Here is a 13,092-nt window from a genome sequence, read left to right as displayed (position 1 = left end):
TTAAATGAAACAAGTTGGACCCAAAAAGACAAACACTGTGATCTCACATGTGAAATCAAAAAATATCAGATTCCCAGAAGTAGAGGGTAGAATCATACTTTTCAGGGACTATGGATAGGATGGGGAGATGGGGAAATAGGGAGGTGTTAGTCAAAGGGTACAAATTTTAAGGTAGAAGATGGGTAAATTCTGAGGATCTGGTGTATAACATGATGACTGCAGTTAACGATACTGTATCATTTAGTTGAAATTTGAAAGGGGGATACATTTTAAGTGTTGTCATCACACACCTACACAAATGGTAACTATGGGCAGGGATGGGTATATTAATTCAATGGAGGTAATCATTACACAATATGTGTAACCTCAAATCATGGTGTTTCGCATTTTGCTTATACATAATTATGGGTCAATTAAATGCTTTAGATAAAAGTGAATGGTTGTAAATGTTATATAATCATGTAGAATCTATATATTACACAATTTTAATTAAAGAAGTAGAGGTTATAAATTTCAAAGTAGATCTATAAAATACAAATGCAACTTTTTCAATGTGGTAAGGTATTTTCTACACTTTTTCTGGAGTAATATAGAGTTAAGAAATCAAGAAAACACATAACAAAGCATTGATTATCAAAAAATAGGAGGCCATAATATAAATTGGGAAAAAAAATTCAGATTGAAATTTCAAGAAATTTTACTAATATAAATGGTATATAAAAATGTTGCATCACCCAGGTGTTATGGTATATATTGCACCCTATATCAAAGTTAGGCTTATATTAAAATTTAATTACTGGTAAATTAAACCATTATCTGTAAAAAGACAAATTAGAAAGCATAAGTATAGAATATAGGAGAATACGTATTTGGGAACGACTTTTTATTCTTTTAATGAATGAGCTCAATGCAATGAACTTTCCTCTTAGCACTGCTTTCATTGTGTCCCAGAGATTTTGATATGTTGTATTCATGTTCTCACTTACCTCTAAGTATTTTTTTATTTCCTCCCTATTTTCTTCTGCTATCCATTCATCATTCAATAGCATCATATTTAGTCTCCAGGTGCAGGAGTGTCTTCTATTTCTTATTTTATTGTTGATTTCTACTTTCATTCCATTATGATCAGATAGAATACAGAGAAGGCTTTTTATTTTTTTATGTTTACTAAGAATTGCTTTGTGGCATAACATATTGTCTATTTTAGAGAAAGATCCATGTGCTGCTGAGAAGGAAGTGTATTCACTCGATGGATGAAATACTCTATATTTGTTCGTTAAATCTACATTCTTTTTTTTTTTTTAAATTATTGGCTAGAAAGACATTATAGCCAAAGATAGCAAGGAATCCTCTGTGCTTTTCAATATGCAAATATAAATTCTTCCAAAGAGTTGCCCTGGTGTAATCTCAAGTGTCCATGATACTCCCTTTCTGGAAACTTCATTTTCTTAGTTGTTGTATTCCTGAAGAGCCTGGGCCATGAAGAGTTTGCCTAAGTTTTGGGCGGTGAACTCCTTGATGTTCTGGCAGTAAGTATTAATCTGGCCTGCAATGAGCAGCAAATCCATCATGGCAGGGGCCTGAAGTGGCTTGAGGAGTTTGGACAGGCCTTCCTCAGGGAGGGGGGGTTCTCCTCGACTCTGACGTTGCATGTTCTCCTGCTGACGACGCTGCTGATACTGATGTTTCTGCTGCTGCTGTTTACTAGTATTCCTCATATATGTGTTATATTTGACTATGTCTTGGCCCATTTCATCCACTGTGTCCATCAGCAACTGTAGATTGTTCCCCAAATGATTGCTACTTGCAAGGCTGAGCAATTCATGTTTATCTGCTATAGCTGACTTCTTCTCAAGCTCCCACATTAGGACATTGATCAGATGTGAATTTTTAATTACAATCGGCACTTCTTCAAACATGTGCTCAAAGGTGATATTTGCCTTTTTCAATGCTTCAGGGGAAAAATCCTTCTCTTAACAAACTTCCATAAGTTTAGGAGTCAGTCTGTATGCCTTTAGTGAGAGAGACCCTTGGGCAGTTTTTATAGGATCATAAATGAGAACAACAGATTCTTCAACAGTATGTTGGTAACTGAACTGAGAATCCAGAAGAGCCCAGGTGACAAACGAGCCATAGTACGTGGACTGGTACCAGCCCACGTGGAGATGATCAATGTTTACATGGCGAAGGCTCCGCATCATTTCCATCTGATACTGGACTTCATCAAAATCAGCATCATCCTCTGTGTGCTGGGGGGAAGGAAAGTAGTTGGCCATTTCAAGTCGATCTTCTACAACTAGGCCCAAAAGCACTCCTTGAACAACCTCAGTTCCTTGTCCTTCTTCTTGATAATGTTTGATTATCTTTAATACTACCAACCCATCTATCTGTACTTGCTTCACTGCCGAATCTCCAGGGCTGCCTTTGCCTTCGCCCTTCCCAACCACGCCTGCAGTGGAGCTGGAAGAGGTGACCGGACGCTATCTTTCCAGCCAGACAGGAAGAAAGAAGGTCTACATTCTTAATTGTATTATTTAGTTATATTGTTTCTTTGTTTAGTTTTTGTTTGGCCTATCTATTCAGTGGTGAGAGAGGTGTGTTAACATCACCCAGTGTTATTGTGTTATGGTCTTTTGGAATCTTGAAATTGAGAAGAGTTTGATTGATGTAAGTAGTTGCTCCATTGTTTGAGGCATATGTATTTGCAATTGTTATGCCTTGTTGATGTATGTTTCCCTTAAGTAGTATGAAATGTCCTTTATCCCTTCTGACTTGTCGCCACCCGCGGCAACAATTGAGCAGGTATTTATCAGAGGGGCCTGGAAATAAACTACTTTTCCTATATTCACTAATTTATAGAGGAAGAGAGACTTTGAGAGAAAGATAGGCTTTGCTTAGAGGAAGAGAAACTTTGCTTATCAGGAAGAGAAACTTTGCTTAGAGAGAAAGTTTTAGAGAAAGAGAGGCTTCTATGCTTATCAGAGATCTATTTCTTCTTAGTTCTGCTGCTTCTTCTTCCTTTCTGCTAATGGCTTCTACTCCACTTCTTTCTGCTAGCTGCTGCTCTGTTTGCCACAGCCCCTACCCGCTGCTTGTTTTCTTCTTGCCACTTTTCCCTGCCTGCTGCTGCTCCTTACTGTCGGCCCCGCCCACCGACTGCTTATATTCCCTCCAGGAGGCAGAGGGCGGGGCCACGCCAGTTGCGATCAGGCGAGGAGACAGCTGTCCTATCACGTCAAGGGTTAAAATGAGCAGGCCCAAGCAGGTGTGCTCGGGAACACCTGTGCACGTGTTGTGCGCGTGAACTTAACTGAATACAGCCAGTGATAAATCACCTGAGTGTGCTTATGTCAATTAACCTCCTCACTGCCGATGTGATCAGGCACTGTCCGCATGGCACAGCCCCCAACACTGACTACCTTTGGCTTGAAGTCCACTTTATCTGCTATGAGGATGGAACTCCCTTCTTGTTTATGCAGTCCATGTGAGTGATATGCTTTTTCCCAACCTTTCTCCTGTCTGTGGCTATCTTTTCCCAGGAGGTGAGTCTCTGGAAGATAGCACATTGTTGGGTCTTATTTTTTAATTCAATCTGCCAGTCTATATCTTTTGATTGATGAGTTTAGGCCATTAACATTCAGGGTTATTCTTGAGATATGATTTGTATTCCTGGGCATTTTGGTGTATTTTTGGTTTTTAACTTGACTTAGTTTTTACTTTGATTGACCTTTCCTTTAGGGTACTTCCTCCTTTTGCTGGTTTTCATTTTTATTGTTTTTTTTTTTTTTCACTTCCTCATTATGGAATATTTTGCTGAGAATGTTCCAGAGTGCAGGTTTTCTAGTTGTGTTTCTTTTAACTTTTGTTTATCATGGAAAGTTTTCATTTCATCTTCAAATTTAAGCTTAATTTTGCTGGATATAAAATTGTTGGTTGGCATCCATTTTCTTTCAGAACTTGATATATGTTATTCCAGGACCTCTGGCTTTGGGGGTCTGGGTTGAGAAATCAGCTGAGATCCAAATTGTTTTTCCCCTGTATGCAGCTTGATTTATTTTTTCTCTCGTAGTCTTTAAAATTCTATCTTTATTCTCTATGTTAGTAATCCTAATTATAATGTGCCTTGGTGTGGGTCTGCTGCAATTTTTTTGTGTATTTGGGGTCCTGTAAGCCTCTTATAGTTGATTTTCCATTTCATTCTTTAGATTGGAAGTTTCTGATATTATGTCACTGAAAAGACTGTGCATTCCTTTGGTTTGTATCTTCATGCTTTCATTTATTCTGATAAATCTTAAATTTGGTCTTTTCATGTTATCCCATATTCTTGGAAGTTCTGTTCATGGCTTCTTACCATCTTCTCTGTACAGTCTACTTTCAAGAGTATGTATTTTGTCTTCATTGCCTCAGGTTTTATCTTCCAAGTGGTCTAGTCTGTTGGTGATACTTTCCATTGAATTTTTAATTTGGTTTATTGTTTCCTTCATTTTGAGGATTTCTGTTTGATTCCTTTTTAAAATCTCAGCCTCTTAATTGAAGCAATCTTACACTTCCTGTATTTTCTCTCTGATACCATTCTTTATCTCAAAGATTAGGCTAACTATGTACCTTCTAAACTCCTTCTCTAACATTTCTTCTACCATGTTGTCTATTACTGGAACATCTTGGTTTGTTTGAGGTGCTTTGTTCCCTTGTTTTCTCCCTCCAACACTAGCATCTTTTAAATTAGAATTTGGTATCACAGCTAACATACTGAAATTTTTACAATAAAGATATGAAATATTTCTATTACTATAAGACTTTCTCTTGCCATTTTATAGATTTACTTACTTACCTCCCAACCCAAACCTCTCCCAAACTCTTGGCAAATAACAAAATGTTCTTGATTTCTTCAATTTTGCTAATTAAGGATTATTAGGTAAATGTAATCTTTTAAAATTTCATTTTTCACCAAAATAATTCTCTGGGAGAGTCATCCAGTTTATTCGGTGTGTCAATATTTTGTCCTTTTTATAAATACAAACTATTCCATGATATGGATATACCACAGCTTGTTTAACTCATTGATGGATAAATGGGCTGTTTGCAGGTTTGGTTGATTGTAAATAATACTTCTATAAATGTTCATGCACAAGTGTAAATATTCATGTACAAGTGTTTTGAGAACATAAGTTTTTAGTAGTCTGCAATACTGGTTCTGCAATACTTTCTGTGGCTACCCATTTCCCATTATCAGTGATCAGTGTCTTAATGTCTATTCAATTTTTATTTTTTGGTACCAGAGATTAAACTAAGGGTTGCTTAACCACTGAGCCATGGCCCCAGCCATTTTTATGTTTTTATTTTGAGACAGGGTCTCGCTAAGTTGTTTAGAGCCTCACTAAATTGCTGAGGCTGGTTTTGAACTTGTAATCCTCCTGCCTCAGCCTCCTGAGTTGCAGGGATTATAGGCATGTACCAATGTGCCCAACTATTCCTCAATTTTAAATGAGGATTTTTTAATTTTGGAGCTTTGAGGGCTTTTACTATTTAATTTTGAGGGTTCTTTATATATTTTAGACACAAGTCTATCAGATATATGGTTTACAAATACTTTTCTCCCAATCAGCATCTTGTATTTTCATCCATTTATAGGGTATTTTGTAGAACAAAGTGCTTAATTTCAATGATGTCCGGTTCATTAGTTTTTCCTTTTAAGGATCATACTTTTTTATTTTTTGTGTGTTTTTTTTTATTTACTTGTTTTTTATTTATACAGACTGCATTTTAATTTATTGTACACAAATGGGGTATAAATTTTTGCTTCTATGGTTGTGCATGATACAGATTCATACCATTTGTGTAATCATACATGTACATAGGGTAATGATGTCTGTCTCATTCCACCATCTTTCATACCCCTGACCCCTCCCCCTTCTCATTTCCCTCTACATAATCTAAAATTCCTCTATTCTTTTCTTACTTCCCACCCCCCACCCCCATTATGTATCATCATCCACTTATCAGCGAAAACATTCAGCCTTTGGTTTTATGGGCTTGGCTTATTTCACTTAGCATGATATTCTCCAATTCCATCCATTTATCTGCAAATGCCATAATATTATTCTTCTGTATAGCTGAATAATATTCCATTGTGTATATATACCACAGTTTCTTTATCCATTCATCTGTTGAAGGGTATCTAGGTTGGTTCCATAATCTAGCTATTGTGAATTGAGCTGCTAAAAACATTGATGTGACTGCGTTACTGTAGTATGCTAATTTTAAGTCCTTTGGGTATAAACTGAGGAGTGAGATAACTGGGTCAAAATGTGGGTCCATTCCAAGTTTTCTGAGGAATCTCCACACTGCTTTCCAGAGTGGCTGCACCAATTTGCAGTTCCACCGGCAATATACAAGCGTGTCTTTTGATGTTAATTCTAAGAACTTTTTACCTAATGTTAGCTCTTGAAGATAATTCTTACTTACTGATATCAATTGTTCCAGAACCATTAGTTGAAAGATTTATCTTTAATCTTTGAATTGTTTTTGCACTCTCAAAAATCAGTAAAAGAATTGGGGAGACGCTGATGAAAGGACACAAAATTTCAGTTAGGAGGAATACATCCAAAAAATCTATTTCATATCATAATGGTTATAGTTGATGGCAATATATTGAATACTTGAAAATTACTGAAAAGTAATTTTTAAGTGTTCTAAAGCCATAAACATTGTTAAGGTTTTGAAGTAATACACATGTTAATTAGCTTGATTTAGTCATTTCACAATATATACATCTCATGTACATCCTAAATATATACAATTTCTATTTGCAAAAAACAATTTTTTAAAAAGTCACTACCAAGAAAAGGAAAAATAAAGTCACAGAGGAAATATTTGTAGCAGATCCAACTAGAAGGTCTGTTAGGGCTAGTTTTGCGTGAGTCTATTTCTGGATTACTTATTCTCTTCCATTTCTCTATGTGTCTGTTCTTCCACCAATATCACATTGTCTTTACTACATAACTCTTTGAAATTGAATAAATTGACTTCTCCTCCTTTACTCTTATCTTTGAAACTTGTTTAATTTCTTCTAGGTCTTTGCCCTTTAATATTTGTTTTAGAGGATGTTTACCTATGGGTATAAAATTATTTTCCTGGGATTTTCATAGGCATTACATTTAACCTACAGGTAAACTGGGATCAACTAACTGACATTTATAAAATAGAGTCTCCCAATCCATGAACATAGTATATCTTCCTATGTATTTTGTTTGTTTTATTTTTTCATCAGCATCTTGTCATTTCATGGATATAGATAGTTCACATATTTTGCTAGGTTTATTATGCCTCTGTATTTTATTTCTTTGGCACAATCATAAATAAATGGTACTTATTCTTGTTGTTTTTTATTTTGTTTATCTTATTATTGAGACAGGATTTAACTGTTTCCTACTGTGGTCTGAAACTCTTGGACTTAAACAATCCTACTGCTTCAGTCTTCTAAGTAATTTTATGTGCTACTGTTCCTGGCTAGGTATTGCGGTTTTAATTTCAGGTTCAACATGATTCTTGATAATATGTAGGAAGGTGATTTTTTAATATGTTAATCTTATCTCTGTGACTTTTTTAAGTCAATTTATTGTTTTCATTGGTGGTTTTCTGAAGACTATTTGGAATTTTCTACATAGGTAAGACATGACATTTGCAATCAGGGGTTATTGTATTTCTTCTTTTACATCTGGAATTTTTTTTATTTTCATATTTTGCCTTATTGTTCAGGCTAGGATCTCTACTACAATGTTGAATTAGAGTGAACATCCTTGCCTTGTCTCTGATCTCAGGGGAATTCTTTAATCATTAAGTATGATGTTGTCTATCAGTTTTCAGGGATGATCTTAATCAAGTTGAGGCAATTCACCTCTATTCCTAGTTTCTTGGAATTTTATTTTTTTATCATTTAGTGTGTTGAAGGTTTTTTCTGTGACAATATGATCAAGTGATTTATTTCTTTAGTTATGTGAAAGATTACATTAGTTAATTTTGAAATTTTAAAACAGTCCTTGAAATGACCCTCATTTGTTATTGGTACATAGTTCTTATTTTTATTTCACTAAATTATATTTACTAATAATTTATTAATGATATGTATGGATATATGCCTGAGTAACTTTGACCTTTAATTTCTTCTTGTTTTTTTTTTTTGTTTGTTTTTTTGTTTTCTGACAACTTTTCTTCTTCTTCTTCTTCTTCTTCTTCTTCTTCTTCTTCTTCTCTTAAAATTCCTTTGTCTGTGTTTGGTATCAGATTAATATTATTTTTATAAAATAAATTGAGACATGTCCCATCTCTTTTGTTTCCTGGAAAAGACCATGTAGAATTAATTTTGAAATTTTAAAACAGTCCTTGGAATGACCTTCATTTGTTCATGGTATACAGTTCTTATTTTTATATCACTGAATTCTATTTACTAATAGTTTCATAAAGATATGTATGAATATATGTCTGAGTGACTTTGATCTTTAATTTCTTCTTGTTGTTGTTTTTGTCCCTCCTCTTCTTCTCCCTCCTCCTCCTCCTTCTTCTTCAAAAACTCCTTTGTCTGGGTTTGGTATCAGGTTAATATTGCTTTTATAAAATAAATTGAGACATGTCCCATCTCTTTTGTTTCCTGGAAAAGATTGTGTAGAATTTATGTTAGTACGTCTTTAAATATATAGTAGCATTCTCCAGTGAAACCATAAGAGGCAGGTAATTTTATTTTATTTTTTTAAATTTTCAAATAACAAATTCAATTTCTTAATTAGAAGAGGGCTATTTTTATAACATTTCTGATTGAGTTATGGTAGTTTGTTCTTTTTGATAAATCAGTACATCTTGCCTACATTGTAAAATCAGTTCATGTACAGTTGTCCATAGCCTTCCTTTATTATTCTTTTGATGTCTTCAAACTCTGTAATGGTATATTTCATTCCTGGTTACGGGCAATTCTTGTCTTCTATTTTATTTGTTAGTCTTCTTACAACTTTTTCAATTTTATGAATCTTTTCAAGACCAGATCTTTATTGTTTTTATTTGGACTATAAAGATTTCCAATGTTACCTTTACTAGTCCTTTCCCTCTGCCTGTTTTTGATTTATTATGCTTTTTCTTAAACTTGTTACTTAAGGTGTTAGTTGAAATTGGTTAATTAAAGTTTTTCCTCTTTTCTAATATATGCATTTAGTGCTATAAATTTTCTTCTCAATTCTGCTTTCACCCCACTCCACAAATTTTAATGTATTGTATTTTCATTTTCATTCAGTTCAGTGTATTTTTTTATCTTCCCTTGAGACTTTGTCTTTGGTTCAAAGAGTAGTTATATGTATTTCCACATATTTGGAGACTTTTTTTCTGTAATGGGTTTCTAATTTGATTCTCTTGTTGTTGGAGGGCACATTGGGTCATTTCAATTCTTTCAACTTTACATTTTGTTATTTTTACTTATTTATTTATATTTATTAAATTAATTAATGTATTAATTAAATTACATATTATTAAATTTAAATTATTTATTTATTAATTAAATTACTTAATATAAATAAATGAATTTATTGATATTTCTATCAATTTTTTCTTTATGTATTTTGCAGTCCTGTTTGTTGTGCACACATTTAGGATTGCATATCTTCTTGATGGATTTATCTTTTTATCATTATACCATATCATTTTATGTCTTTAGCATTTCCATTTGCTCCGAAGTCTGCTTTTTTTCTATTATTAATATATCCCCAATGGGCTGGTAGTACAGGCTGCACCAGTGGACTCCACTGACCCCAGAGGAGGAGGTCTCATTGTCACCCTATGAGTGTGAAAGTCCTACCTGCCACTTGGTTTCTTCTGGCACTACTCTGGTCAGTATTTAGGTTGCCTTATTACAGTACCATGAGGTTGATGTGGAGACTCCCCTCTCAACCTTTGCTGGTGTAGATGGAGGAGGGACCACAGTTATTTTAGTGGTCTCTCCTGAGGAGGTCCATTATTGTCTAAAAGTTTTCTATATTACTAGGCTTGTGTTTGTCTGATTATGCTGCTGCAAATAGTAGATTTTGGTGGAGAAACTTTTTTCTTTCTTTTTTTTTTATTTTATTTTCCATTTCCAGGTTCCCTGCTTCTTCTACTTCAAGTGTGAGATATGCAAAACCAAAAGTAAACCCAGGGAACTCAATACTATGTCATGTCCTGGGTCTAAGTCTGTTTATCTTCCTCTCTCCATTTTCAGAATCTTCTTACTTTTATTTTAGAAATAAGGTCCAGGCTATTAGGGTAAAGCAAGGGAGCTCAGGGGAAAGAGGGGAGAGAGAGAAAAACAAGAGGGTAGAAGGGAGGGAAGGAAATGAGAATAAAAACAATGTCCAGAATTTTTAACTGTATTTAGAAGGTAGAATCCACTTCATCTTCCCAGAGGGGAAAGGTCATGTGTCCCTTTTCCTTCATGTGTATGTGTGTGTGTGACTTAGGATTGAACCCCAAGACATATGCTATGCAAGTGCTCTATCACTGAACTACCCCAGTCCCTCACTTCCCTTTTCAAAGATTATATCTGGAGCGCATGTCAAACATTAGAATCACAACTCTGAAACCCTAGCATTCTAAAGAAAATTATTTGAAATCACTGTTTTGGCAATGAGAAAATTTTGAAAGATTTATAAAACCAGGGGTGAAAATGTAGTTTTTCATCAGAATGAGATACTAGGACCATGAAGATCATGCTCTGAAGAGGGAAGATACAGGGACTGGGAAGAAGGGCATTGCTGTAGTTCAGGTACAAATAGTGAGGCTCTGCAGAAACTAACAGCCATTGGAACACGAAGGGATCAACTAGAGAAAAGAGAGTAGACTTAATAAGACACTAAAGATTAAATAAAAGAAGGAAAGAGGTATATGTTGGAGTCCAATGGTGAGATAAGAAAATTTAATATCGATTTATTCCAAAATCATTTATTCATTTTCTGTTCTGCACTCTATCTAGATTCTGGAGACACAATTATGAATGTAAAATATTCTTGCCCTTTGTCACAGACATACAAGCAAATAATTGCAGTGCAAATACTGCTGGTTGTCCTGGCCTGAAGTTTGTGTTTTGATAGGGTTGTTGTTTTAACCATTATAGTTAGGAGTTTAAAAGGTGATAATATCTCAGACATGTAACCATCAATTCATCTCTAAGCCAGTCTGATCCATGGTTTTAAGTAAAAGATCAGAGCAAGACTTAATAATTTTGCAAATAAAAGCCAGGGTCCTCTCCTGGAGCACAGATGGTTGCAACATTGTTCCTCCTGTGAGTAGAGAGTTGATTTGAGACAACATAAACCCAACAAAAATGCCAGAAGCACAATATGGATGCAATGTACTTCTAAGCCTGGTGGGGAAGGAGATCTTTATTTGAAAAATCATAGAAGTTGTAACTGGGAATCAGGGCTGTAGTGACACATCAAATATCTTTCAAATTTCATGTAATTGTAGGGAAGAACTTTTTCTCCCCCTTACGATGAATGCTACCTTATTGTTTTATTTAGCTCAAATTTTAAATAGATCCTAGAATCTGCAGAAAAATTTAGAAGCTACAAGAGATTCAACAATAAAAGGTGCATCATGGGAAGAAACAAAAGTAAAAATATCACAAAAGCTGCAGCAAAGAAGCAATGGCTATGGTTAAACTCCCCAAATGATGAGCATTCCACCCTTTCACCATCAATAATTCTTCTAACTAGCAGTTTTCATAACGGCCCTTCATTGTAGAGAATGGCACATAATTTAGAATCAAATTCTGCCTTTGATAATATACAATAGAACTGATTATTGTCCATCTAATTCTAAAAAGTAAAGCTGCAGAGAACCTAATGAACATTTGATGGCTCCTTTAGAATTTGACAGTTGAGCTAGCTTTGCGTGGACTAAAGAATTCCTGTGGTGGAAGAGGAGCAGGATTTTTATGAATTCAAGTGATTGGCAGCATTGTTAGAATTAAGAGCATCAACCATTTGGGGGAGGGGAAGGAGAGTAAAAACTGAATATAGAAATCCCTGACAGCAATCTTAATTTCAGAGTGAGGAAAATTCCAAAAGATGGGTGATGTATACCAAGAAAATATAGAATTGATTTAATTTTCATAATGTGCGTGGTATGCAAAGTCACCACTGCACCGTTTATATGGCATGGAGAATGGCTTCTAGTCAATCTCTCAAGACATCAGACAGGGTTCCCTGTTTCTGCATATGTCGGATCTTATGCCCTGCCTCTTTAGCTGGCTGAAGAGTCCTCCTATGTCAAGAAGCAACTTCTTTCAGGATGTTACCGGAGAGGTCAAATTCATAGATGCACAAGAATGGATGCTACGTAGTAATAGAACCATAACTCACAACTTCTGCAGTAAACTTACCAGAAAGTCAACTCTCAATCTCTGCAGCCACACAGCCCAAGCAGTCAGAAGTTGAAAGTTGATGGGAAGTTACAATTCCCATTTTTTGCCCTGGTTTCCAATTCAAGATTAATAAAAGAAAGTGGAATATGTTTCCAAAACGAATCACATAGGATGCCTCATTTCCCATTAACCCACTTGCAGCTTTCACTGTCAAGACCCTCTAATTAAACATGCCAAACCCCTCCCCCTTTTTCATTGTACCACTTCCCCTTCTGAGTCTTGGCCAGACACTCAGTGTGATTTCTGACCTGCCCGTTATAACAAGATCTGAATAAATATCTTTTTTTCCCCCATCCATGTGCTCATTTTCATACTGCCTTTCTTTCCCTCTAGCTAGCATCAGTGTCAAAGGATTTAAGTCATTCTCACCAATAAAGCTGACTTATGTCAGGGGACTATAATGTCTCTCAACTTAATTTAGTGAAGATTCAGTGAAAGTATCACAGATGGTGTACTGATCTGTATCTTCATCACAGGTTTTCAGTTTTGATAAAAAGATTCTGTACATATTTGATTAGAGATATACTCAGTATTTTTATTTCAAAGCCATTGTACTGTCTGTTAAATTTAAATTCTCAATTGTTCATTATTAGGATGTAGAAAAATGATTGAGTTTTGTATACATATTTGTATTCTGTGTATGTTAAACTCAT

The 13,092-nt window shown here is 35.0% G+C and overlaps 1 protein-coding gene across 1 annotated transcript in view; it reads right to left on the bottom strand.

Annotated features, from left to right (window-relative positions):
- Positions 1 to 1,287: 1,287 nt before the first annotated feature.
- The window catches only part of LOC124965362 (eukaryotic translation initiation factor 3 subunit H-like), a 46,112-nt gene continuing 34,307 nt past the window's right edge, over positions 1,288 to 13,092 (bottom strand). The window contains 1 exon segment of the mRNA XM_047526218.1: positions 1,288 to 2,480. Within this exon segment, the coding sequence (XP_047382174.1) occupies positions 1,449 to 2,480 (1,032 nt within the window). The 3' untranslated portion in view covers positions 1,288 to 1,448.

Source organism: Sciurus carolinensis, chromosome 15 (genome assembly GCF_902686445.1).
Source record: "Sciurus carolinensis chromosome 15, mSciCar1.2, whole genome shotgun sequence".
NCBI lineage: Eukaryota > Metazoa > Chordata > Mammalia > Rodentia > Sciuridae > Sciurus > Sciurus carolinensis.
The sequence above is the reverse complement of the archived record's forward strand: the minus strand, read 5'-3'. Positions and strand labels throughout refer to the sequence as shown.